This window comes from Sander vitreus, chromosome 23 (assembly GCF_031162955.1).
Source record: "Sander vitreus isolate 19-12246 chromosome 23, sanVit1, whole genome shotgun sequence".
NCBI lineage: Eukaryota > Metazoa > Chordata > Actinopteri > Perciformes > Percidae > Sander > Sander vitreus.
The window spans coordinates 10,081,335-10,108,954 of record NC_135877.1 but is presented as its reverse complement, the minus strand read 5'-3'; the positions used below and the strand labels follow the sequence as shown (position 1 = coordinate 10,108,954).

General features: G+C 39.7%; 1 protein-coding gene across 3 annotated transcripts in view; it reads left to right on the top strand.

Annotated features, from left to right (window-relative positions):
• dock4b (dedicator of cytokinesis 4b) overlaps positions 1 to 27,620 on the top strand; it is a 112,160-nt gene that overhangs the window by 61,800 nt on the left and 22,740 nt on the right. For all 3 annotated transcript variants that reach the window (XM_078281352.1, XM_078281349.1, XM_078281350.1), the window contains exons 15-39: positions 339 to 501; positions 2,474 to 2,580; positions 4,335 to 4,488; positions 5,643 to 5,740; positions 5,903 to 5,986; positions 7,141 to 7,241; positions 8,155 to 8,236; positions 9,893 to 10,063; positions 12,658 to 12,847; positions 13,489 to 13,625; positions 14,681 to 14,815; positions 15,477 to 15,575; positions 16,810 to 16,904; positions 17,614 to 17,689; positions 18,141 to 18,241; positions 18,491 to 18,549; positions 19,356 to 19,504; positions 20,307 to 20,392; positions 22,200 to 22,295; positions 22,428 to 22,488; positions 22,963 to 23,056; positions 23,641 to 23,789; positions 25,268 to 25,354; positions 25,594 to 25,698; positions 26,005 to 26,146. In XM_078281352.1, coding sequence (XP_078137478.1) covers positions 339 to 501; positions 2,474 to 2,580; positions 4,335 to 4,488; positions 5,643 to 5,740; positions 5,903 to 5,986; positions 7,141 to 7,241; positions 8,155 to 8,236; positions 9,893 to 10,063; positions 12,658 to 12,847; positions 13,489 to 13,625; positions 14,681 to 14,815; positions 15,477 to 15,575; positions 16,810 to 16,904; positions 17,614 to 17,689; positions 18,141 to 18,241; positions 18,491 to 18,549; positions 19,356 to 19,504; positions 20,307 to 20,392; positions 22,200 to 22,295; positions 22,428 to 22,488; positions 22,963 to 23,056; positions 23,641 to 23,789; positions 25,268 to 25,354; positions 25,594 to 25,698; positions 26,005 to 26,146 — 2,821 coding nt within the window. The remainder of the gene's footprint in view (positions 1 to 338; positions 502 to 2,473; positions 2,581 to 4,334; positions 4,489 to 5,642; positions 5,741 to 5,902; positions 5,987 to 7,140; positions 7,242 to 8,154; positions 8,237 to 9,892; positions 10,064 to 12,657; positions 12,848 to 13,488; positions 13,626 to 14,680; positions 14,816 to 15,476; positions 15,576 to 16,809; positions 16,905 to 17,613; positions 17,690 to 18,140; positions 18,242 to 18,490; positions 18,550 to 19,355; positions 19,505 to 20,306; positions 20,393 to 22,199; positions 22,296 to 22,427; positions 22,489 to 22,962; positions 23,057 to 23,640; positions 23,790 to 25,267; positions 25,355 to 25,593; positions 25,699 to 26,004; positions 26,147 to 27,620) is intronic.

Below are 27,620 nucleotides of genomic sequence, written 5' to 3'. Positions count from 1 at the left end.
CTCCTTCTGTGGTTTCCTGCGCTGCCTTGGCCTTGAACAGAAAATAGACTCAAATATAACCCTGCTGCCACCGCATGGCATGCAACCCTCTGACACACATAAACACACACATGTAAACCATATCATTTTCACTTTATTGGCATTTGTGGTGTCTGGAGGATTTTTAATGCACTCATATCTTTTCATGTGTGACTCATTTATTCATTGTGTTCTTTAGATGTGCCCCTTACCTCATCCTTGAGTCTGGCCTCTCATTTCCTCTCTTCACTTCCTGTTTTTTCTTCTCATTGTTCCCTTCCACCTCTGTCTTTATTCACTCTCTTCTTTCTCTCTTTCAGAGTCACGTGGCTGCCGGCTCTGGTGAACCAGGTGGGGATGAGTACCACTCCTTGGTGCTGTACCACAACAACAGCCCCCGCTGGGCGGAGCAGATCAAGCTGCCTATCCCGGTCGACATGTTTCGCGGGTCGCACGTCCGGTTTGAGTTCCGACACTGCTCCAGTAAGTAGGAACAGGATTGTTATCTAGGAACGGTTAAGTGAACACATTTTTCCACATTTTCAGACATTAGGTGCTCAGGTGTGAATGCCTGAGGTGCTGCTTTCTTTTCATTTTATTATCCAGGGGAGTTGGAGGTAAAGAGGCATTGTTGTGGAGGGAGAAGAGCACAATAAGTTTTCACTTTCCCGCCAGCTTGAATCAGCCAACCCTCCAGCCTCAAGCTCAGAGGCTGCTGCTACCCCAAAATAGATTATGTCCAAGTGTAAAAGTGTTTTTATATATATTTGTAATAATGAGACTACTTTGTCCAACTTCTCACCTCCTAATGAGACAAAACTTTAATTATTACCAAAATACTGCTCTCACTCTGTCTTTGGGCTGCAGGGAGAGGGCAGAGTCTCTTCTCTCATAACAAGCTGATATTATTATGCTGTTTGCAGCCAAGCTGGGAGGCTGTGTGGCTGTGTGTAGTAGATATAGTAGCCTTATTACTGCTTGCAGTGCTAGCATTGCTACCCAAGGGCTGACCATTAACAGCCCAATTTAAGCCTGTGGTGACACCAAACTGAGGAGACTATATTACATGTACTATTAGGGCTCCCAAACTCTGGGACAACCTGTCTTTTGAAATATGATTGGTAGACACTCTCATTTTCAATTAAGGCAAAACATAACGTAATTTTTTTATGAATATGCTTTTAAATTCCATCTAGCAGTAGCGGTAATTGTTAATTTGTTTGTGGGGAGTCCAGTGTTGTTTCGAAATGGTGCTAAAGGGGACTGTAAGGAGGAGGCTTGTTTGTTGATAGGTTCTGTAATATTTCAAACAAATGAAACCATTTGCAGAAGAAGGCACACTTTATTGTTCGTAGGAGCAACTGTTTTCTCTCTCACTAGACCGTTTAAAGATACAAAGTCTTTCCTTGTTTACAATTTAAAACCCTAAATCCCTGACAATAAAAGTATATATAATAGCATTGTGTATTTGGTAGAGTGGTTTCAAGATATTTCATCCATCAATCTCAGCTAAACCTGAGTTTCTCACAGTACCACTTAATCTTTCCTAATCTCCTCACGCCCAAGGCGATGAGGGTTTATAGATTAGGGAAACCTGTCCGAAAAGAACCACACACAACAAAAAGCAAAGGTTTACAGTCTTGAGTCGTGTAAGCAATAACCTTCCTGGTGTAAAAACGTAATCACAGAAAAGCAAGACAGAAATCTGTTTTATAAGGTTAATACAGTACAACTTGTGCTTCTCCAGGGAGGGTGAACACACACACACACACACGCACGCACGCACGCACACACACACACACACACACACACACACGGTAGACATTGCTTCAATAAATCTCTGGTGTTGCAATGAAAGGAAATAGAAAGCTTCCCAGCACTACAATTTTCACTTCCCGCTGTGCGCACATTAGCACTTTATTGCTAAAGCAGCAAATAAATCAGATTACATGTGTTCATAATGCAAATTATGCCAGAGCTTTCAAAAAGTTCCCTAAAAAACACAGCAGCCCGCATTATTCAGGCCCTCGAAGAGTAACTAAACAGCATTTAAAATGATTGTTTTTGCTTCTTTTATTTTTTTAAAAACCTGAATTGTTGCATTCATGTTTGCTAGCTAGTGGTCTTCTTCTCTGCCTCTTGCTGATGCATTGCTGCATTTCATGGCGCTCTTCCATTGTCAATCAGTGGAATAATGTAAAACCAGCGACCGGAATGTGTATCACCTGCGTGCTTGTGTTTACATTATCAACGATGCTTTACAGCTTGGTGTTTTTAAGTAGAATTAACACACGGAAGGCAGAGCATCAGATTCACTTTTTCAATGTATTCCTTTGTATTGCATAATCTGAAAATAACCGGTTTCATAACATTAGTTTTGGTTTTGTTTATTTTCATGCAGTCTGTGTTGTGTATTTTTGACTCAATGCCATGCCCATGTGTTGTTGTTTGACAGCTAAAGACAAGGGAGAGAAGAAACTGTTTGGCTACTCCTTTGTTCCTCTGATGCAGGAGGATGGCAGGACTCTGCCAGATGGCACCCATGAGCTCATTATCCATAAGGTAAAACCTTCATACCCTCACCACAAAGATTCTGACACAACAACATGGAAGCAAATTGACTATGTGCTTTGCAGGATATTTGTTTTTGGCACGCGTACAGCGCTTATACATTGTACTGCAGAAATCAATTATTCAATCAATTATTTTGAAGCAATATAATGCGATGATTTCACTGTTTTCAATGCATTTTCTTGGTTGAAGTGTTATCATCTAAATAACAGGGGAGTGGTCTGCTTTTTTGTGATTATCAATTTTGAGTGGTCTGTTTTTTGTATGATAATTCAAGCTACTTGGCCTTTATCAGTATGCCATCCTGTCCACTCTCAAGTTCTTGCATGGCACATTTGACATGGTATTTAACAGGACAAGTGCAATTTCAAAAGAAAAGATTTCAGTGGACAGAAAGAAACAAAATCAATGGCCATTCTGGTCATTGGTAAATCACAGCTCAGACATTCTCTTAAGTGTACCCACTGACTGTTTTGCATCACGCAGGTGTCCCCAAGGTTACTTCGGATGGGATTACATGCTGTATACTGTATGATTATGTGAATCATTTGCTCTAAATGGCAAAATGCGGTCATTCTGTTATCTCACTGTTTGGTACCACAGGCTGACAAACGGCTCACAATGCTCTATTACAGACCGACTGGCTCATGAGTCACGTCCACTTACATAACATTTTTAAGCTGTTGAGTTGAACAAGTGAGCGATAATGTATATGTGTTTCCATGCATGTGCAAGAAACAGTTGAATTGCATCAATTGGATGCATACACATTTCATTTAAAGGAAGTCTATCTCTGTGTTTAGCATGACCTTCTATCCATTTTTTGAATTTTACAGACCGTAAGACGCTCACACTCGTCTTTTCACACATTTTGGTTTAGAAACATCAAAAGACTAAAACAAATAAAATGGCCAACATCCCCCAGTTAAAAGCCACTGCAAGACTGTCTTGGGTGTAATTCAGAATAATTGCAGACTACATGATTTTCCTCAGCTGCAGGAAAAGGGTGTGTGCATAAACCTCAGGCTTTGCGGAGGACAGAAAAGCATGGAGTGCATTCATACATTTTATTGGCAGTGAGGCAGAACAGTTACCAAAAGTCTGATTTATTTATGTTGCTGTTTATTTATGTTGCTGTAAGCTGAAGTATTCTCAACAGTCTTTAAAAACAAAACCCCCTCTTTTTACGGTCTTCTTTTCCATTTCGGGTGGCCAGATTAGATCCTACCAAACCCGCTAACCTGCCAGTTTTAGAGGACAACTCTGGTAGCCCTGTGTGTTCCCACTTTCGAGAGAGGGGGGAAAGGCCTGTTCTAATGCCAGATGGAAGTTGTTGGAAAGCTCAATGAAACTGGCATGGCCTAGTTTCTCCTCAGAACCAAAATAGACACAGAAGAATCAGTCCAAACTGTGTGGTAACTTTGGAGCTCAAACAGCCTCAGCTGTACGCATTGAGGCAGCATATTAAATCCCAGAAATAACAATAGTGTTCAGTGATTGATTATATGCAATGGCTTCAATGTCTCAATCATGATTGAAATACAATGCATGCAATCCCACACCTCTGATATAATATAGAAACCTATGACTATTATTGTACAATCATAAACATCACCCACAGATTATCCAGTGATTTTGAAAAAATTGCCATTAAAACAGGGAATGTATCACATCCTTCTGCTCCTTTCCTATAAATCTTCTGTGCCAGTTTACAAAATGTGTTCTTTTCTTTCTTGCGATCTCAGTGTGAGGAGAATACCAGCTTGGCAGACTGTTCGCGCTACCTGAAGCAGCCATTCTCCAAGGCCAACCTCCCATCCAACAACCAGACTCTGAAAGGCACCAAGGAGTCTTTCTGGATCACCAGCTTTCTCTGCTCCACCAAGCTCACGCAAAATGGTAAACTAAACTCAGGGATTGACTTTTTTGGCCACGTGCCTAGTGGGGTGTTTTGGCTTCTATGCTCAAACTCTTGTCACATTTTTAAATTGGAGTTAGCTTGTGACACTAGCTGGTCCCATGCTCCTGTGCAGCTCTGTGAGTAGTGTATAGAGCTATTACTGCCACAGATAGTGACCATCACTTCACAAAAGGCAAACAAAATGGTAAAATGCCATATGTTTAAAAAACTAATAGGAGTGAGTGACAACTTGTGTGCAGGTGAGAACGTTTCCATCCAAACCATCTAAAAAAAACTTATGCAGGGTGGTGGGTATAGCTTCCAGTTTGCATTGCTCAGTAATGAACCTATAAATCCTTGCTTACAAAAATCTGCTTGCCCAGTGGGAATTGTAGTCTTATTTCAGCAGGACTAGCTTGTCACTGATATGTTTGCCCTTATTTATACTGTAGTGAACAATAGCCAACAATAATCATAAATTGGTGCGTTCTAAAACTCACTGGACACTGTCACTCTTGTACCAGACAACAGGATTTTCTGACTGCAAAAAAACGGTAAATGATAAATATTTCTTTTAAACCTCATTAATTACATGGTAGAATTTATAAACAGACAGGCACACTTATTCTTGCAAAAGGCTGTTCATTTCCTGAATACATTTGATTTAGTATAAGCATTGCAGTCTTTGATGGCAAAATCTATTTGACAGATGGATAAAAACAAATGCAGTCATGCACACAAACAAACACACATAGACACAGATTCACTCACAAAGTTGCAAGAAGACACACTTCAGGTTGAACAGAATCCTAAGAGACGGCTAAAAGACTTTCTTCTTGAGACTTATGTTTTATTCATGCGTGTGTCTGGGGACCCTGGCTCAGGAAAATGACTTTTTATTTCCTTTATCCCACTACACTTGAAAATGTCATCATTTGTTTGCATTCTGAGAAGGTTTTCGGGCTATAATTGAAGGGTGTGGTGATGCTTTGTGATCTGAGGTGCACGTTGCTCTCATAACCCTGCGTTTCTTTACAGGCAAACACAAGATGTGTCTTGATCTCCTGGTTGTCACTTCTGTTTTTCTTTCTGTTATCTCCTTCATTTACTATGATAGCTCTCTATATTTCCCTCTTTTTTTGTCTTGCTTCAGGAGATATGCTGGACCTGTTGAAGTGGCGAGCCCACCCCGAACGGATCAACGACAGCCTCTCTAAGCTGAAGGAGATCGATGGCTCGGAGATTGTCAAAGTAGGTCCACAATGAGTTTCTCAGTACTGAATTGCTCCCGCTCTCCTGGCATTTATAGTATTGATTGTGTTGAAGAAGTTGATGAAGGCGAGAAGATCAAAACGGAAAAGTCAAGTTTAATTTGATTCTGCAGCTCACGCATACAAACTCCCTTTTGTACAGTTTCTACAGGACACTCTGGACACTCTCTTTGGTATTCTGGACGAAAGCTCTCAGAGATATGGGCTCAAGGTGTTTGATTCACTGGTAAGTGAGTTCTAAATATTTTTTTTGAATCTTCTGTTTCCTCCTTTCTTTCATATATCAAGCACAATCTCATAGTGTTTGAGTCAAACACAGAAAACACAAACACAAACTTATTGGCGGAGAAAGATCTAGTGATGTCCACAGAGCTCGCTGAACCAATCTCACCCTGGTCATGCTGCACTGCGCTGATAGAGCGAGCCCATGATCGATCGATCTCTCTCTCTCTCTCTCTCTCTCTCTCTCTCTCTCTCTCTCTCTCTCTCTCTCTCTCTCTCTACATCAGTCTCACACTGACACATGGACACACTTTCTCCTCTCAGCATGGCGTTATCAGTGATGAAAAGGTCCAGCGAGTGCAGTCATCAAGTTTCTGTTTTGTGGTTTCGAGATCAATCCAACAAGTCTGACATGTGGACTTATCTTCTGCTGTCAGACAAAGTCAGTGTATTTCTCAACAACCTGCACAAAGGGGAAACATTGAGTAATTCGTGCAGCCACTGTCAAAAGGGTTTTAGCTTGGTTGTTTTGTTATATTTGTTGACATCTATACATGTTTTTATTCATTATAAATAAAATAAAATGAATACATTGTTTTCCTCATATCTTATCAATTTGATACATTTCATCTCTATTTTTTTAATGGACACTTTTCGGGAATAAAGTCAACTCAGTAACAATGTTAGTAACGTTATATTATTTCATAACATTTTATTTTCTCACCATGGACGTCCCAGAGTTCAAGGTTTAATATCAAGGCAAAGGTTCATATAATGATGACAATCTGAAAAATGACCCACTATTATTCCTTTTTATCAGCTATCTTTAGCACTTTGCTAACAAAACAGCATCACCTAAAATTATGTTTTTTGTCAGCTTAGCTTTTATTTATTTATTATACACATTACATTTAGAATATTTCCATTTCATAGTATGGTGAAAACATGCAGTCTCGAGTTTGAATATTTCACTCATCATATAGCTTAATGAAAGGACAAACTGACCTTTTTTTTCATAACAAACTGACACAGAATAAATATGATATGATATGAAATGAATAAAAGCTCCTCAAGGGGGAAAAAAAAGAGTTGCATAAAAACTAATCTTCAGTGTTAAGGAATACATTTTCATAATATGTTTTTTCTGTTTATTTCCAGGTCCATATCATCAACCTCCTGCAGGACAGCAAATTCCAGCACTTCAAACCAGTTATGGACACCTACATCGAGAGCCACTTTGCCGGAGCCTTGTCCTACAGGTATATATGACATTTCAGCCTCCATTTCTTAAGATGTGGCTGTTAAGGGCTACAGCAGCACCTTGAGTGTTCAGCAATCCAGCCTCCTTGTATTGTATTCTAATGACATACTGAATCACATGGGCAGGCAGTCAGACAGGCCAACTTACGTCAGTGACTGAGAGGCAGCTTTGTGCTGTCAACACAAGTGTGAATGAAATGCTTATGGTGCCCCCTGGCTGATGATAAGTGAAATTGGAAATTGTGCTCAATTTTGCTTGCTACCTCCTAATTTCTTCTCCTTCTCTGCCACACACGCACACGCACATGCATACGCACATTCACATTCACATTCACACGTGTTCACAACCTGCTGTTCTCACCAGCTGTCTTATTCACACTCTCTATACCTGCTAAGATTTCGTGCTGGCGCTGTTTTTTTTTGTCTTTGCATGCACCCACACAGAAAGCTGTTTGTTTCATTCAAAGTGTCACACTTTAATAATTAACACAGTTATTATACTTGTCTTAAGTCATTAATGGGGAACAATATGTCATCCAGTCCTGATTAGAAAGAGAAAATCCTCTCATTCAGTAATCACTGTCAGCCTTCTTTGTCACCAGCTTACTGTTGCAAATATTGTTGAAATATCGCCTCGATTTGAAGAGTTTTATTCTAAACTGGTACCAACAACAAAATATTTTTTATTGAATTTGTCTGTCATCCTGAGATCAACTGTAACATTTGAATCAGCTGTATTTATGAAGAACTAGTGAATCTCTGAAATTGATTTAAACAATGTGTGATGAAGTGTTTATTTAAAAAAAAACAAAAAAAAAACACTGCATTGCCTCATCTTCATTTGCTCAATCCAGTGAGAGAAGCTCAGAAGTGTAGCTTGGGGTGAGTAGTGATACTGTGTGTTTTCTCTAGGGACCTGATCAAAGTGCTGAAGTGGTATGTGGACCGCATTGTTGACGCAGAACATCAGGATCACATACAGCAGGTGCTCAAGGTGAGGCATTTGCTGGAGAGCACACACATGCACAGATAGGGCAAACACAGCCTGACATTTTCAAAAGATACACAATCATGCATATATATACACACACACACACACACACACATACACAATTACACCATCAACACAGATGCATCCAGAAATACAAACAAACAAACTTGCACCCTCTTGCTGCCACTCCTTCTAATTTATCCCCCCACCATCAGCAGCGAATACATTGCGTCACCATTCATTATTCCCCTCCACAATCCATTACGCTGCATGCAATTTTAATCAGCAGAAATGCAGTGCCTCTGGTGTTGGTAATCCACATCACATTATTTTAATGACTCATGCAGATGCGGCGTCAGAGAAGCACATTGCTGCTTCTGTACTGTGGTTTCCCATTTATCATTCACGGAATACATTCTGCACCAGAAGTAAATGTTACTCTGTCATGCAGTAAATAATAAATGAGTGATACACCGCAGATGTGTTTGCAGGGTTTCCTTGTACAGTATGAGCGATCTATAAAATGTTAGGTTTTTTAGAGCACCTCCTTTAGACAGGTTTCATTTTGGAGCAACAATGTGAATCGGGTTATCTTTAGACAACTTTGTAATACTTTTCTAATAAAGAAAAAAAGCAGGTCACTTTCAAAGTACTGTGATACACTAGATAAACCCCACAATATTTAAGTCAAATTGATCACTTTCAGGTTAATATGTGGTTTATTGTATCTATTTAATTAAAACACTGTCTACACTAGGGCTACAACTAATTATGTCTTTCATTGTAAGTCAATCTGACGATTATTCTTTTAATTACTATTGTCTATAAAATGTAAGAAACATCCTGAAAACTGCCTATCACAAGCTCCAAGAGACCAAGATGAGGTGCTCAGACTCCTTATGTCCACTGTTTACAAATTAAATATATTCATATATATATATATAATATACATACATACACACACACACACACAGAGAGGGGAGGGGGGGTGGTAAGCACTGAACATAGAAACAATCAAACATACATTTAAATGCCCTCTGTAAATAGACCGTATTACATGGCTATGCTGCCCTGCTGTTAGCGGCAGTTTTTTACAACTTGACCTACTTTCGGCAGTAAAGTCAATCGGATGTCCGTGATCTGCGAAACGACAGTACAGTGGGACGTTTGCCTTCAACAGAGCGACAGTAATAACCTAATATACCATCATTACTGAGATTTAACTACATTCTCGGTTATGTTTGCACTGAATAACGCATTCAATAAACAGAAACAACTCTTGCAGCGCACATGAACAGATGCTCAATATTAGCTCACACATAAAATATATATATATATATATATATATTCAAGGAGACATAAAACAGAGAAAAGCTGCAAATCCTTACATTTGAGAGGCCGCAGCAAACAATTATTAGGCATTTTTGCTTCATAAATGACTTTATCAAAGTTGTTGGCAAACTGTTCTGTCATTTCAACACAAGTGCACACCACTTTTGCTTAAAGATCAATGTAGAAGTGTGTGTGGAAATGCATCAGGGTCAAAATTAAATGTCACATCATTCTTTAACCATTTCCGTCAGAAGGGAAGTCTGACTTGCTGGGCTTTTCTTATCACCAAACAGCTGCTAAACGACGATTGTTCTTTCTATCCTCCAGGCCAGCGAGTACATCTTCAAGTACATTATCCAGTCCCGCCGGCTCTTCTCATTGGCCACAGGAGGCCAGAATGAGGAGGAGTTCCGTGTCTGCATCCACGAGCTCTTCATGTCCATCCGCTTCTTCCTCTCGCAGGAAAACAAAAGCACCAGTCCAGTCGCACAAACACAGGTGTGTGTGTGTGTGTGTGTGTGTGTGTGTGTGTGTGTGTGTGTGTGTGTGTGTGTGTGTGTGTGTGTGTGTGTGTGTGTGTGTGTGTGTGTGTGTGTGTGTGTGCTGGACCCCACAAGGTTAAAGGGCTGTTTGAGGGTTAAGACTTGGTTTTAGGATTAGGGTTAGAATTAGGTTATGATTATGGTGAGGGTAAGGGTTAAGGTTAAGCATTTAGTTGTGATGGTTAGGGTAAGGGGCTAGGGAATGCATTATGTCAATGACGGGTCCCCACAAAGATAGTGAAACAAACGTATGTGTGTGTGTTTTCAGAAGTCTGTGACATGCATCTACATGTCTCAAAACCTCTCATGAGGGTGCATCTTTGTGCAAATATGTGAATTTGTAAATATCAAATGTCTATACAGTACTTGCACCACGTTCTGTTTTCTTTCTCAAAGACTCCTGTTAATGCAGTTGTGATAGGTGAGAAATTGTCTGTAATTGAATTTCACGCTGCCAGAGGGTCTGGACTCGGAATAGAAATTTTCTGCGGCAGCTTTTCCATTTCAGCTGGGAGGTCTGCACAGCAGGGCAGCCACCGTCACTGATTTCGAACAAGCAACCAAAACAAACAGGCTAAAGACACCAAAGATAATCCTAATTATACACCAGAAACAGAAGCTTGTGTGGTTTTGTGCATATTTGTGCACACTTGTGGGGACATACCGGCATTTCTGCCTCGCCAGAACCAATCTGCTTCCATCTCTTCTTTTTCTTCTGCCTTCTCCATTTCCTTTTGTCTTTTGTTTGGCTGTTTTGTATTCTCACTTGCCTCTTTTTTCCAATTACTTCTCTTTTAGTCCATTAGAGTCATGTACTCTTTTTATCGACCAGGACGCTCTCAGCACTCAGGTCACACAAAACCTGCATATAAGATTTTATGTGTTCATTCAAGTATGTTAATCTTTTTTTTTCATTTTTTGCTTCACCCTGAACATCTAGCAAGGAAACATAGTTCCCATCTTTTCAATTTTTTCAATTACTCCATCAGGTATTCTTTTCATAGCTCATTTGAACAATTCTAACAATTGACTCAAGAGACTGACTATCTTGTTTTAAACCCTCCGGTCTCTTTGTAATTATTTCACCTCACTTTGAGGCCCCAAGAATAAATGTAACATTAGCTATTCCTGTTGTGGCTTCTCCATGCCGTCTGCAAAGCTCCACTTCACCCCTCCACTGACTCCTGATCTTCACTAATCTGTATACTCAACACAACAGTAGCCGTGGGAAGATGAAGGCCAGGCTAATGCTAATCCAAATTAATCTGTGACATGTGGGCACAAACACACATGCTGGCCCAACACACACATACATAAACCATGTGCATAATCTATCACCTGTAACCTGATATGTGTTGTAGTTTTCATCACAGGAAGACATCCAATGTAAAGCACTGAATACGCAGAGTGATGTTGTTTTATCAATACTACTGTACCGTATCTTGCCTGAATATTATTTGATTTATGAAGTAATTGTCATTATGTTTTTCTGCACAGATGGAATTTGCCTTGGGGAACAATTGCGTAATTCGTAGTTCCTCTAAACGTCTGTTTCTGAACAGTGACCCAGTTATTATGTTCCAAATATGTCATGCACAGAGCAATTAAACAGATTACAAGAAAATAATGTAATTAGAAGTCTCTTTTAATATTCAATGTATTTATGGTAATTCAAAACAAAAATAGGAGTTGTGTGTATCATATTTTTTTTGTTACTCCTGTCTGAGTCTAGACCCCATGTTAGCAGAGAAACCCTCTGATTTATAATATAATAGGCAGCAGTACTTTGGAACTCTTTTTTTGCTCCATCTAAACTGCTCTTTTGTCAAAATTACACCTGTGACGGTGAAAAGAAGTCTTGCTGAAAAATGGCTTCTATCCTTCCAACCTCTCTAGATTTTTCTAATCTTCATTTTTCAATTGTGCAGCGAGAATCTGACAGATCTTGACAGGAAGAAAGAGCATCAGACTGAGAGCTACGAACAAGCAACAGACAGCAATCCCACTGGAGTAGCCCTTAAATTGAGTCCAAATAATCCTGAGTGACTGCTACCAACCAAATCCAGTCTAGGCCAGTGATTCATAGCACATTAGTTGCTATTTAGCTTTGTTTTCCCAACAAAAGAGCACTCTGTTAACACAGGCGTATATGAATATAAAACAAGTATTGTGTTATGGTTGCCTTTTGTGCAATTAACTCTTTAACACAATGCCCCTGAGGGACTGAACACAATTTGTTATTGCTTTTCCCATTGAGCTTCACAGGACCTCCACATCACCATGAGAATGGAGGCCCTTATTAGATTAATATACATTATACAGTATAATGCTGATTTAGTTGGAAAAAAAACACTATATAAAACATATATATATATATATATATATATATATATATATATATATATCTTGAAATTCTCTTTTAAGTATAAATTGCAATTTGAATGCATTTGGTTGTTAACTTTCGACAAAGTGATTCCTGTCAGATAATGGATTCATAGTGCCTGTTCGATTTAACCTCCAAATGATTGAACATTGCCCCATTCTGTCTAGGCGGTGTTCCTGCGGACGTTTCCAGCAGTTTATGGCGAGCTTTTGAAGATCTTCACCGTGCGTGAGGTGGCCGGCTTCGTCAGGGAGACGCTGGGCACCCTGCCCACCGCTGTCCACGCTGACTGCCTGGAGGCTGTCAAACTGCAGTGCATTGCCAAGACGGTGGAAAGCCAGCTTTACATTAACCCAGGTAAAGACTTGTTTACACAAACCGATACACAGCTTGATATGCACACATAATTCAAGCTTGTAAACACACTGAAAACCCAGCACGGAAACATTTGTGATCAAATAACAGAAAAACAAAAACCCTTGCATACAGATTATGAACAAACAAGGAAAATAAACAGCACAGAGGGAAACAAACAGATTTGAACGCAAAATGTAGACAATCAGTGATACTATGTTTGTCTTGCATCATGTACAAACGGGCTATTATTCCATATTATACTGAGCAGTTGTGCACTCCCGCAGTGCAGTCATTTGAGGACACACCTTGACTAATTGTTACCCTACAGTGCACCTAACTACATGTCATTAAGTTGTTCTTAATAAAGGCTGTACATTCTAGCAAATTACTGTCATTTGTTTTATTTCCAGCATGCTCCCAAAAGGCTACGTGTGGCAAGAAAAACATCCCTCATGCTAATCATATTAATGTTACACAAAGACTTACATTGAGATATTTTTAATAATAATAATAGCAAAACAAAAACTAATACAGCCACAGATGATTGGTGTGTTTTCCCTGTTGGTCTCTGTTGTGTTCACTCTTTATATATCATTATGTCTTTGATGTGTGACAATTGACTGTGTGTGTTTGTGTTGCAGAGTCACGGTGCATCCTGTTGCCGGTGGTGCTCCGTATCCTCCAGGCACACATGCAGGAGCAGAGAGATCTGGTCATGTGCGCCCGCATCCTCACCAGCATGCTCTCCCTCATCAAGAAGGAGGAGAATGGCACTGCGGTAAGTATTACAGTGGTAATTGGTTTGTCATTATACAAGCCCCCCACATCAATTCAGCTTCAGCAAATCAGCATATTGTTGCATAAAACTACTTTACAAGTTTAAAAAAGGGGCAGTGTTGAGGTAATCTTTTGAAAAGATTTCCAGGGTAAAGTAGGTGGTTTGTACATTTTATTATGGATGAAGTGACTTTATACTTAGGCATTATCTTGTACAATTAGAATGAATTCCCTTTGCTATTATTATTGTACAGTGTGACTGTAGAGGGGAAATTACTACCATAATAACTGAAACATAACTTTAAAGGAATTAGTCTTGCAGCAATGTCCTCTCACAATACATTGCAATAGCAGATGGCTTTGTTGTGTATATGGTCAATTAGTCTTTGTAACAAGGACATTGGCAGCCGTGCAGTTCAGTAATGAACCATCAATTTAGCAATGGCATTGTTGAAATGGCAGTCACTTCGATTTATGTGTGTGTGTAGCAGCTCGGATTGCCTGACTTGCACTGTTAGCTGCCAGAAGGGCAGCTAGTGTTAAAGGCGCCCAGTAGGACACACACTAGCACGCACACACACACACACACACACACACACACACACACACACACACACACACACTCCAGTTTATCCTCCACTCTCTTTGAGTTTCTTTTAATCTTGAACTGTCTCCCTCTCCTTTGTATTGCATCTTCTTTTATTCTTTTTCTTTTTTCTCTGTGAATTTAAAGTTTGGAAATGTTGCTCTTTGCCTTGAAAATACTTAGAAGGGCCCAAACCTACTAGTTCAAGACTCATTAAAACTGCGATGAAAGTAGGATTATAGGGTTAAGAGTGAAGGCTTTGGATCTGAGGCAGAATGACGTCAGTTGATAGTCAGAAAAACGCAAGTAGAATGCAAATTAGTTAACTTTATTTTAAGGGAACATTCAGGTAACTTTGAGAGATAAAATGGAGTCATTGTTAGAATTTCACGAACTTTATGTTGATAAAGTAAAAGTAAAGTGTTCCCTTTACCTGTAACTCATATGCAAGTATTTTGTCCTTTGTGTAGGAGCCGGTGGTCTCAGAAGAGGTGGAGCTAATTGTAGAGAGCCTGCTGGGAGTTTTACTGAGAACCATCCTGGAAATTAGCAACCGGCCCCAGCCTGCAGGACCTGCCATGAGACTACAGTTCCAGGATGTCACTGTATGTGTGATTTACCGTGTACAGTACAGTACAGTACTCTGTGTGTGTGTGTGTGTGTGTGTGTGCACAACTGTAAATTGTTTTGGGACTTAACAAAATGTGCAGGAGTAATTATAGATTTGAAATTGAGTTGCTGCTGTGGCGCTTATAATTCTGCTAATATTATTAACATTATATATATATAATTAAGATTTAATACAACAGCACGAAAGGGGAGCGGTGAAGCGGATAATAATGAGATCATTATTATCATCATTGTGTAATGATTGAGACTTAAGGAGAGGTTGTTCCACTTGTGATAGAGCTTTTCTCCTATTCTTACTGGATGCCAATAGAGGTTAATAAATGGCATTTGATATAACAAAGTGCTTTCTTTCCTATTTCCTGTAGCAAAAAATATAAAAGGCATTCCTTTGCAAAAGCGCCATGGTTCAGTGTTGTTGTTGCCATGCCTCCTACATGACTACTTTCTATTTACATGTTTTAAACCACAGTAGCATCATTCATTTAGTAATTTAGAGCTGCCCTGAAGATAATCCTGGTTATACCACAACATTAAAACCTCTCTCTCTCTCTCTCTCTCTCTCTCTCTCTCTCTCTCTCTCTCTCTCTCTCTCTCTCTCTCTCTCTCTCTCTCTCTCTCTCTGTTCTATCCTGTCAGGGGGAGTTTGTGGCTTGTTTGTTGGCCCTTCTGCGACAGATGAGTGACAGACACTATGAGCAGCTGCTGCAGGCATTCAACAGCAAAGACAACCTGAGGGTAAGACCACCATATCCCTCTCTCTCTCTCTCTCTCTCTCTCTCTCTCTCTCTCTCTCTCTCTCTCTCTACCCCTCTCTCCATCTGTCTGTCTGTGACAATGCTTCTCTTCCTCTTTACCACTTTTACTGAGACCATACCAGGCATATTAATAATTGGTAAAGTGGGAGAGAAGAATTGAGATATATATATATATTCTTTATTGGATTTGACTTTTTAGTCTGTTTGTCTGCACAACATTTGTTTTTCTCCCTGCTATCTTTGAAACATCGCTCTAGCTCTCTGCCTCTCTTTCTCTCTTTCCCTCTTTCTAAAAGTTTTCATAAACTTCCCACTCTCCCACAAGTGACTCACCCACTGCACTTGCAGACATTTCTGAAATGTTTGTACACCTATACACACTTATGTTTATATTCTTTATTTGTATACTTACTTGTTTACTTTTACAAATGTGTGCATGCAATGGGGGTTGAACTGTAATGTCAGCAGTAGCAGGTGACAAACTGAAGAAGTGCAGAGAGACGGAAAACCCAAAAAAGGGGAGACTGAGAAAGTTAATGGGGCTCCAGTTCATCCAAGTGAGAAATGTAAATTCCCTTAATGTCAGAAAAAGTAGAGAGGTAATATGCTCACGTTTGCTTGAGAGCACACTTTCCATGCTTTATTTTGAGCATTTTTATTACAAGTATCCAAAAGTAATTGTCTGGAAAAGATTGAGCAACCACTGTACTTGGAAAAAAGAATTGAGATGTGACGATAAATAAAATAGATTTAAACTGAGAGACACTGTATTTCATTGTTTTAGCACCATGAACACAGACATACAGTGACTGCATTTGATTTCATGTTACACACAAATCCTTAGATTTAAGTATGCAGTGTTTCACATATACATTTATGCAGAAACAAATCTGTTTCTCCTTAAATTTGCTTTCAGCGGATTTAGTATTCCATAGAAAGTCCCACAATGCTATTATTCACCTCTCCCCCTGTGACCACAAACATGTAAATTACAGGTATGCGTGTAATGTAATACGTGTCTTAAATCCTAATAGAGTGAAGAAGGGAGTGATATGCACAGAGCTTGATTTTCAATGTTTCCACACCATAGAGAGATATTCAGAAAAAGACTGTTTTGAAATACTGCACAAGCTTGGAATTTAGGACCAAGCCTGACCCAATTGGTTCGACTTCCCAATGATAACATGTCTGCTGCATTTGTTTGTGTGTTCCAGGACTTTCTTCTTCAGATCTTCACGGTCTTCAGGATCCTAATCCGACCAGAAATGTTTCCCAAAGACTGGACCGTCATGCGGTTGGTCACCAACAAGTAAGACCCTCCCCCCTACACACACACACACACACACACACACACACACACACACACACACACACGGATGTGCACACATAGAGGCAGCTTTCATCTGCTGAAAGTGTATGTAGAGCCTCGTCTCTCTTCATGGACAGTGTGTTCCACCTTTCTCTTTTAAAAGGTCAACTTTATTACATGATTTCAGCAGGAAGGTTGAAGTACAAAGAGAAGAATAAAATATTGAATTGTCGACATCCAAAAAAATATTATTAAGTTATTATCTGCTGAAAATGTAGGGGAATTCTGATAGTAGCAGTGCTCTCAGATGAAATGAGAGTGAATCCAAGGCTAATGCTCTGTGTCATTCGAGGACATTATCAAATGCATTGCATTGATCTGATACATAAAGGTCAATGACATGCTTGTATCTACTACAGACTCTAACTCACAAATATTTCTTTAAATTCACAAGACTGGAACTCCACAACTTCAGGTCATAGAGAGACGAGAGTGCCACTTTGCTCGTTTTTGTGTTTCCCTTGGGTTTTTATATTTGGCCCTCATCATTATGGGATGTAATTGCAAATGTGTCTTCAGTTCACCTCTGTACTATCACTCTACAAACGGGCCATTTGAATAGTCTATCAGTAGTTCATGGTGATGCATTTTCCTGCAAGCTAACACAATAACCCTCTCCACCTCCTCTTCTCTTTCTCTGTTCTTTTAGTGTCATCATCACAACTGTCCTCTACCTGTCTGACGCTCTGAGGAAAAACTTCCTCAATGACAAGTTTGACTACAAGGTAGGCGGCTCTGTCAACGGCTCTGTCTGTCTCTCTGTGTGTGTGTGTGTGTGTGTGTGTGTGTGTGTGTGTGTGTGTGTGTGTGTGTGTGTGTGTGAGCAATGCTACAGTGCTACTTGATACTCAAGCTGAATATACTTGAACTTTTTTTTACATCACACAAACAAAAGCCTTCACAGAGACACAAACATAAAACAGAGCTAACCGTTAGCCAAAAGCTTGAGGCAGACAATAGAATTAGTGGAAAATGACGGTGTTTAAAGGAGGGTTATATTTTTTTTGTTACTGAATTTAACAGCTGTTGTTGTACAGTTTGTACCACACCAAACCACTGAAAACTCCATGGATACCTGAGGCATATTATCTAGTAAATTCCCTGAAAGGTCAAGTTGCAGGAGGATGTTTTTGCACAGCATTGACACAATGCTATTTTTTTTGCTGTCATTTTCAGGTGTGGGACTCGTACTTCTATCTGTCTGTAATATTTATCAACCAGCCCTGTCTTCAGCTGGAGTCCTTCTCTCCCTCCAAGAGGAAGAAGATACTAGAAAAGTAAGTTCTGTTTGCAAATGCGTATAAACACACTCTGCATTCAATGCTGCATGTGTTAGAATGGCCTATAATAATCCATGTGCTTTCTCAAAAGGCCATCCTGTCCTGCTCCCATTCTCTGGCACACACTCAAAGTATACTGTAGGCCACATACAGTATAATGACTACTTAACGGGCTGTTCTCACTGCTTCTCTCTGTATTTACCTGCAGCAGGCACACATTTCTAACCATTATATTTTTTCATGCAGATATGGCGACATGAGGGTGATGATGGGCTGTGAGATCTTCAGCATGTGGCAGAATTTAGGTAAGATGATAAAAGTAATTTTAATGCACATGGTTCACATGGACTGCTTTATTCCTAAATGTACTCCTACATCCAATGAGAGTCTTTTTTAGAAAAGACTTATAGTAATATTTAACCAATTCCGAGCGGTGCTGCAAATAAAGTGCTGTCGAGGTCTTTCATTCCAGCAGTAGGTATCTTTTACAGGCATATATATATATATAACAACACGCCTGTAATAATTCTCTATATTTATTCCTCTTCTGATGCAAAAGTAGTGTTCTTGAGGTCTGTGTGACGCACTAACATCAGAGAACGTAAAGACAAATGCATTCTGTATTATTCGCCTTTTGTTGACTGATTAAACAAAACTGTCGGCCTTTTTTTCTTTGTGCCGACAACTATCTGTCACCATGGCAACCAGCTGGGTGCTCTCAACCCTTTGTTCTGTTCTGAGTCTGGTATGAATCTGTGCAATTTTGTGTTTTCATAATGAGTTATAGTGTTATGTGTATTCAAGTGTGTTTTTGCCCAATTTGAAATACATTTTGCAGTCACTTTATTTTTGTTTTATTTGATGTCAATATAATGGAAGTCATTCCACTAACATTAATACATTTTAAGTAACACAGGCACTGTGATTATTATTAAAATACTGCATCAATTTGGTTAGAGTGCAGTGCACTTAAACCAAATTATCAGAGCAGCCTGTGGTAGTTTGCGTTCCAGAGTTGGCCAAATTGCCTCTGAAATCAACAATACGCTGTGTTCAGGGATAAAGTGAGAGCCTAACCTCTACTGTATGTTGACCTCTGTTTCGCCTCCAGGAGAACACAAGTTGAACTTCATCCCAGCGATGATTGGTCCATTCCTGGAAGTGACGCTGGTGCCTCAGCCTGATCTGAGGAATGTCATGATTCCCATCTTCCATGACATGATGGACTGGGAGCAGAGACGCAGTGGCAATTTCAAACAAGTAAACAGCTGTTAAAAATAGAAGCTGGAAACTCATATTTAATTGCAAGTTTAACCCTTACACGCACAGGTCATTGGGACCTTCACTCTAGTGGGTCAAAAGTCACCAGAATTAGAATCTCACAATGTTTTTGTTATTAGCAAATATATATGCTTTCCTCATAATTTGGCTCACAATAAATATTATTTGAACTTGTAATGTTTATTTGACATTTACATCATTAATTTCTCATAATTGCAAACATTGAAATCTATCTTTTTAAGTTAGGATATGCTACAGTGTAGCTAAGTTACCAAGCTACCTAGTTAGGGCAACAATTCAACCATAGTAATGTTAGCTGCTAAGCTTTTAGGTCATTTTGATTATAATAGCAGATGCTCTTTCACATAATTGTTATTGTAAATGTCATAAAACAGCTTTAGTAATTATTTTGCAGGGTAAAATAATGTAGGTGAGGTGATGCGAATGACAGCTGAGATGTGGTGACAAAAGTAACTGATAAGGATGAAAAGATTCCTAACAATATCCAAAGGTCATTTTTTTCCCCCACCATCTTGCACTCTGGTGTTGGCGATGCACTTTTTTTATGATATGATATAAGTCATAAACTATAAAAACATGTCAGAGGCACTTGCCTTTACTTTTCCGCGTGACTGACTTTGACATGACATCACATGACGTGAAGTGATTTGATCCCCCACACTGTTCAGTTTTAATCTCTAAACCACCCCTGCTGTCATTTTATCAATATCGTTTGAACCGGGAGCCCCTTTGAGATTGAACTGCTTTTTCTTTCTCACAGGTGGAGGCTAAGCTGATCGACAAGCTGGATAGCCTGATGTCTGAGGGCAAGGGAGATGAGACGTACAGGGAGCTCTTCAACAGCATGTGAGTTAGAGAACAGCAATAGAAACAGAAAATATGGGGACGAGGGGCGCTTGGGTGCACACTTACTTACATTTGTCTAATTACCTTGGATTTTAAAGGAAAAGGGATTGAATGAGGTGGCCAGTGTGTTAATATAATGTGTCCCATGGAGCCACTCAAGAATGAGCTTAACAGTAAAGTCACTGTAAAGGCCGCAATAAAGAAGCCAGTTCAGGATACAGGGATAACTACAACTTCCACTAACAGACAAAATAGCTGTTCATTGATGACCTAAATGATGCGGCCCACAGAAGGCTTCATCAGCCAGGCTCCATCTCGCAGCTTGTTTGCCTCAGTAAAAAGGGCCGCTTTATCTGTAAGTAAATTTAGATATGTCTAAGTATTCCTCATTGAAAAAGAGCTTTTAACCTTGTCAGCCAAAGAGCACAGATAACAACATTCATGCTCAGGGAATGCTCTTTTACCTGAATAGAAAAAAAGATTGATTACAGAACATGCTTCTAATAAAGAGTTTATTTTTTTAAATTGAAACTTTCACTCATTTCACAAATCATTAGTCTTTAAGAAAAATGCAGTGGGTAGTTCTTTAGTTAGATTGGGTCCATTGCTAACATAATAATGAGAGGTAAGTGATCAGTATTCACCTTCATCTTCACTCTCACCTCCTCTGTGGCCTGTCCTTGTCCACACTGTCCTTGTGTCACCAGGTTTGTGCCCCTGCATGCTTAGGGTATGTGCTCACGCGATGTGTGTGTGTGTGTGTGTGTGTGTCCGTGTCCGTGTCCGTGCTTCTTTTTGTGCCTGTTCATATTTTTATGTCAACCTTCACAAAGGACTACTATATTTGGACTCAGCCCTACATTACAACTTAGCTTCCAAAAACATTATTGCATTAAATGAAGCCATACTGTATGTCTCTTTTACTATCACATAGATGTGAATCAAAGCATTTTATCAATATACATCTACTGTAATTGTCCCTTTTGTCTTTCATAGTCAATCATTCTCTTTCCCACCATTCTTTACATGTGAAACATTACAGAAAACATTGTAATATCACTGAATATTATTAAAACTACATATCTATACTTACCATATATTGTGCAATATAATATGATTATGCATTATGAATCATTATTAAATATTATTAAATTGCCAGTATCTAATTCAGCCTGAATGCAGATCACAAGTTAGTTTTAATCCTTATGTTTATGATTTTAGCCTACTTTTATCTTTTCTTGCCTATTTGATTTATTGATTCTATTTAGTTTCTTAATTTATTTTCCTCCTACTAACTCCACTAACCCCGTAACTAACGTGTGTGAGTGTGTGCTGATATTAATCATATTAATATTAATTTATTCCGCCTATGCTTCCCGCCTGGAGTAGAATTCCTCTGTTTGGTCCGTACCCTAGGTAAGACGCTCTCCTCTTTGTTCTCTCTGTGTCTGTGTGAGGGGGAACAGCGGGAAGGGTCAGCCAAAAGCTACTTTGGCAGTACTTTGGCTGTAATGTGTTTGTCCAGTTGAGATAACCAATCAATTCTAAAAATCTATTGAGGTGGCAAAACAGTATATTAGCTATTGTGATTTATTTATTTAGCCACTTTGGGTATTTTATTTTAACTCCCGCAGGCAGGCCAACAAGCATAGGTGACACTGGTATGACTGGGATTGATTTCATCTTTGCTTTGCCTCTTTTGCTTTTGTAGTAATTTCTTCTCCCAACCTCCCCATATCACCTTTCCTTTCCCATTCGCTCTATTTTATCTCTTTTGATCTGTACATATCTCCATCTTGTCCTCCAGCCTGCTGAAGAAGATTGAGAGAGAGACCTGGAGGGAGAGTGGAATCTCTCTGATCGCTACCGTCACTCGCTTAATGGAGAGATTGCTGGACTATAGGTGAGAGTGCAATCATACATTCTCAGAAACATGCATACATGCTTTATCAATTTGGATTTGCTTTGTGAATTTTTTCTTCTTCGTCGCCACTTAAGTCATAGCTTTGCATGTCTTATAATGTTTCTGTCACAGAGACTGTATGAAGCTGGGAGAAGTGGATGGAAAAAAGATTGGATGTACTGTCAGCTTACTGGTGAGTAGCAGTTACTCCATGAGTCTGATTGGTTGTCTAAAACTGCATACGGTTTTAGTGTTACTAGTGACTCATTTCTGACTTGTTTCTGGCAGTTACAAAATCACATCTTCAACAAAATGATTGTTTTAATGCATCTTCTTGAGAGCCAGCCTAGCTGTTTCCCTCTGCTTCCACTTTTCCAAAACTCTGTTCTTTCTATTGTCAGGCCCTCCTGCCTACTAGTTCTTAGTCCTTATGTAAGTGCAACCATCTGGATGAGCACCTGGGTGTGTAGGCAGATGGATCAGAAGTCACTGCTGATCAGAAGGCTGAAATATATTAGTACACATCTAACATCGAACGATCATCACAACAAAATGTGTCCTCATTTGCATCTCCAACTCTCTATCTCTTAACCCCCCCCCCTTCTCCTCTCTCTCCTGTGATTCTTTTGTCCTCAATCATCACCGAACCACCCACTGCTCCGGTCAGAACTTCTACAAAACTGAGCTAAACAAAGAGGAGATGTACATCCGCTACATTCACAAACTGTACGACCTGCACTTGAAAGCACAAAACTACACAGGTGCGTCAAAAGGAATGACTGTAACATACAGTATTTGTGAGCGTAGGTGTTAGCATGAGTGGGAGATACGTTATTGCTGTCTTACTAGGGCTGCTCAATTATGGAGGAAAAAAATATTCACGATTATTTTGGTCAATTTTGAAATCATGATTATTAACACGATTACTCGACTTTTGGAAAGATGTTGCAATTATTGAATAAAAAAAAACAACAACACTCAAACCCATAAACAAATCAACAGTGAAAACACCTTGAACTGTGACATTTCCCTTTTTACGGGAATACTTTTCCCGTTTGAACTTTTTGACTGCCCCTACAAAACATAAGACAAAATAAATGTTTACTTGCAAAATATAATGTGCAAAATAGCATCGTTTTTGTGATCGTTAGGAGCCAAAATCGTGATCGCGATTACAAATTTGATTAATTGCACAGCCCTAGGTCTTACTGTATGTGGTAATATGTGTACACCTACTGTCCTTTCATCTTGTTATCCTTGTATGTCCAAATGTATTCTTCTGAACTGCTTCCATAATATGCATATCATCTCCTGACTGTTTGTCCTGTGTCTGTGTGTTTCTCAGAGGCATCATACACTCTGCTTCTGTACGATGAGTTACTGGAATGGTCAGACAGGCCGCTCAGAGAGTTCCTGAACTACCCCATGCAGAGCGAGTGGCAAAGAAAAGAGTATCTGCACCTCACAATCGTCCAGAACTTTGACAGGGGGAAGGTGAGCTTGAACACAAACAGTTGACTGTTAGACAGAAACAAGACAATTCCTTCAGCGCTTTTGTAGCACACTGTAGAACAACTTTTTCCATGGGTATATAAAGACAATTGCATGCAGCTCTAAGACATGTTGGTATCAAAAGGCTATTATCCTCCATCGCCTTTATGTAAAGAAACATCATGACAAAATGTAAAGCTACTGCTTCCTCGATTGGGTTTCGTATGGAAAAAATAAATCATATAAGCTCTGTTTTTACTAGGTACTAACTTAGTGAAACACTGTACATACAAGCTGCAAAACAAGCAGGACAAGTGGCTTCTAAACATTGGCACATGTCAGCTTCTCATGCAAATTGTAAAATGGGACTCTCATTCATACCTGGCACAGCCATTTCAATAGTGCTTTGTTTAGAATAAATACATACCAGCCATGAATACATGAATTTGAACCTCATAAGCTTTAACAATTCATGAAACATTAATACTCATGAATGGAAGATGAGAGAACTGGAATTCCCTGCTTGTTTAGTGGAGACGTGACGTCATTCACATGAAATGAAATCCCTTCATAAGAGAGTAGAGCAGAGCTGTAAGCTGTATGGAGCAATATAAATATGTGTCACCTGCGGTCAGAGTCAGACATTTCATTTCTACCTGTAGTGAACTGTGACAACGGCTCGAGGCATCCACACCTCCTCGCTTTAATCGGATGAATCGCTGGTGGCTGTAATTAAAGCAAGATCCGTATGGTCCCACAATTTCTGATATCGTTCCTTTTAAGAAATATTATGGGACATGATGACGGCAAGACTGACGGGCGAAGCGTGATTTGCATTGGTGTGTTGGTTTTAGGCAGCAGCTAAGAATGAACCGTGAGATTGGCAGCTTAAATGGAGCTCTGCTGAGTCGGGATGCAGCAGCATTCACAGGCTAGTTCACAGACTTTGCTTTCCTTCTGTTACTCAGGAAGTCTTCCTCCCCCTACTCCTCTTTTTATCCTAACTACCTTTGCCACTGTTCTGCACTCTCAGGGAAAAGTGGCATTATGGAAACCCTCCAAAATTCAGCATCTCTGATGAAATAACATTGTTCTGCGGAATCATTAAAACTGCTCCCCTCGTTACTCATAGTCCAATTTCCCTTCACATTCACGAGCTATGCCATCTGCTGGTGCTGCCGCACAGGGATCAGAATGCGGCAGGAAAGGAACGCTTTTCATTTAATTAGCAAGATGGCTGGGTGCTGCGTGTACCTGCATGAAGAGGTTAGATCAGATTTTTGATGTTGTTGACTCACCAGTGCCATCCAGTGGGGGAAATACAGCTTAGCAGCACCACTGCAGAGTGAGTTTTTATTAAGCCTTCTGTGCATATTATACTAGTTAATGAGGTTCCTTGATTTTTGTTATATTTGCTTTCTTTTGAGACAGGACACAGTGAGCGTGCGGATGAATAAGTGTGTGAGTTTTTATGTCTTCAGTGTTGGGAGAATGGCATCATCCTGTGCAGAGAACTGGCAGACCAATATGAGTCTTACTACGACTACAGGAACTTAAGCAAGATGAGGGTGAGTTGTCCACAATAAGCAAGCTTAAGAAGCATTGTTAGTTAAAGTCTTACCATGTGATGATGGGGTCATTAAGGAAAACTAAAAAGAAATGTAGTTTTATTCATATTTTACATACAGATTAATTAATGCAATTAATCTGCTTTAAAATAACTATGCTTTTGTCAACGCACCAATTCCCTTATAGGTTGCATGCTGTTGGTTTATATTCAATACTGTCCTTTTATTTTCATTGCCAGATGATGGAAGCCTCTCTCTATGACAAGATCATGGACCAGCAAAGACTAGAGCCTGAATTCTTCAGAGTGGGTTTCTATGGAAAGAAGTTTCCTTTCTTCTTACGGGTAAAGAAATCTCCATATTGCCTTTTTGTCTTATTCCTCTTCGTCAATAGCAAGTTGAATAGAGTCATTATTTTTTTTCATTATTCAAAGAAGAAATAGACCTGCAGGAAGAATGAACTTTTCTTATATAAGACTCCTCCAGTGTGACATTCAGCAACTCTTATTCAATACCATTTAATGATGTAACAGGCCATGTCCTTGGTGGAGTTTGCAGTTGGAAGCTGCAGTTGCGATGTGCGACCACTAGATGTCAAGCTAACTCCACACTGTCCTCTGCTCCCCACCCCCCACCCCCGCCCTCTGCAGAATAAGGAGTTTGTGTGCCGTGGCCATGACTATGAGAGGCTGGAGGCTTTTCAGCAACGGATGCTCAACGAGTTCCCCCATGCCATCGCCATGCAGCACGTCAACCAGCCAGACCAGACCATATACCAGGCAGACGCACAGTGTATCCTTGCTATAGAAAGAGGCACATACAACATGAATTCACAAGCGTGGGCCGTGTTGAGCAGTCAAATGTGCGGCACTGCATAAGAAATGACAACAGCGCAGTATAGAGGCACAGAGGCTTACAGACGGCATGCTTTGTGTTTGCATCCATGCAATTACCTGTAACGAGGCACACGCTATCACACGCCATGCCTCCTTCCATCTCTCGCAATCTTTTCTTTTCTTTTCATTATCAAAGGCTCATTCACAGAAACACACACACACACACACACACACACACACACACACACACACACACACACACACACTGCTCTGCATACCACATGCTGCATTCAGAATCTCATACAAGAAAACACTATCAAACACAATGTGATCATACAGATGTAGAGGCAGTATTTTCACTAGGGCTTCAATTAGGGCTCTAATTTAGATCAGAGAAGCTCTAAAATGATTTTTTTTTAAAAGTAATATTACAGTCATCTGGGTTGCCTTGAGTGCTTCAAGGACATTTTTACCCATGGTTTTGTCTGTCAGGCTACATACTGTCTGCCCTACCATCTGATTTGTGGCAGTTTTTTTAACATAAAGAATACTACTAAGATCTGCAGTTACTTTGATATTCTCCTAAAAAGATGCTGGAATCAAACAACAATCAAATATATGCTCTTTTTTAACAGGCCAATCTGACATTGTATATCTTCTGATACTAAATATGACTTTAGGTAGGGTTATAATGACATTAATAATACAATGCTTTACTTCACCTTTCTCATTTTTTTTAACCACCATTATTATGAAAACCACAATAACAAATTTGATAGACATGTCTTTAAATTAAGTTCAGCCAAGACTGTCAAATCAACCATTTATTGCAACAGTACACATTTTAGTTTGGTGTTGTGGCTCTGCTCATGTGGTGCTCTGGAACAAATCTGAGCAATTTTGACACAGACTGCTCCTGAGCTCACAAACCCCGCTGGTATCCGCAACATTTAAACATTTGAACATGGACACATATTATAGAAACATAAAAAATACCCAGACCGACCTTAGCACTGTTGTGTGAAGACTGAAAGAGTATCAAATGTTTATACGTGGACATAGACGATTGGAGGGTGTATGAAACAATTACTTTTGTGCCTGTCAATAGTACTGTGAGGCTCTCCGACTTTTGTTTAGTATTTGACTTCATTTTGTGCCCCCACTTCTGAAACCAACCCGTCACCGACTCACATTGAGAGTTAAAGTCTTCATTTTCATGCAGCGTGTTCAAATTGAGCTGTACAATATGGAAGCCTTTTTAATTATTCACACTAATGTGTGGGACAACTGTTATAGAGGGAGAGGCAGGGGAAAGCAAAGACTTTGTGGCATAGCGACACATTGACTCTAGCGCTAAAAGAAAGCCAGATGGAGGACCGAAAGACATGATGAAAATGCTCTGCTTTTTATTGTTATGTATTTATGGGACA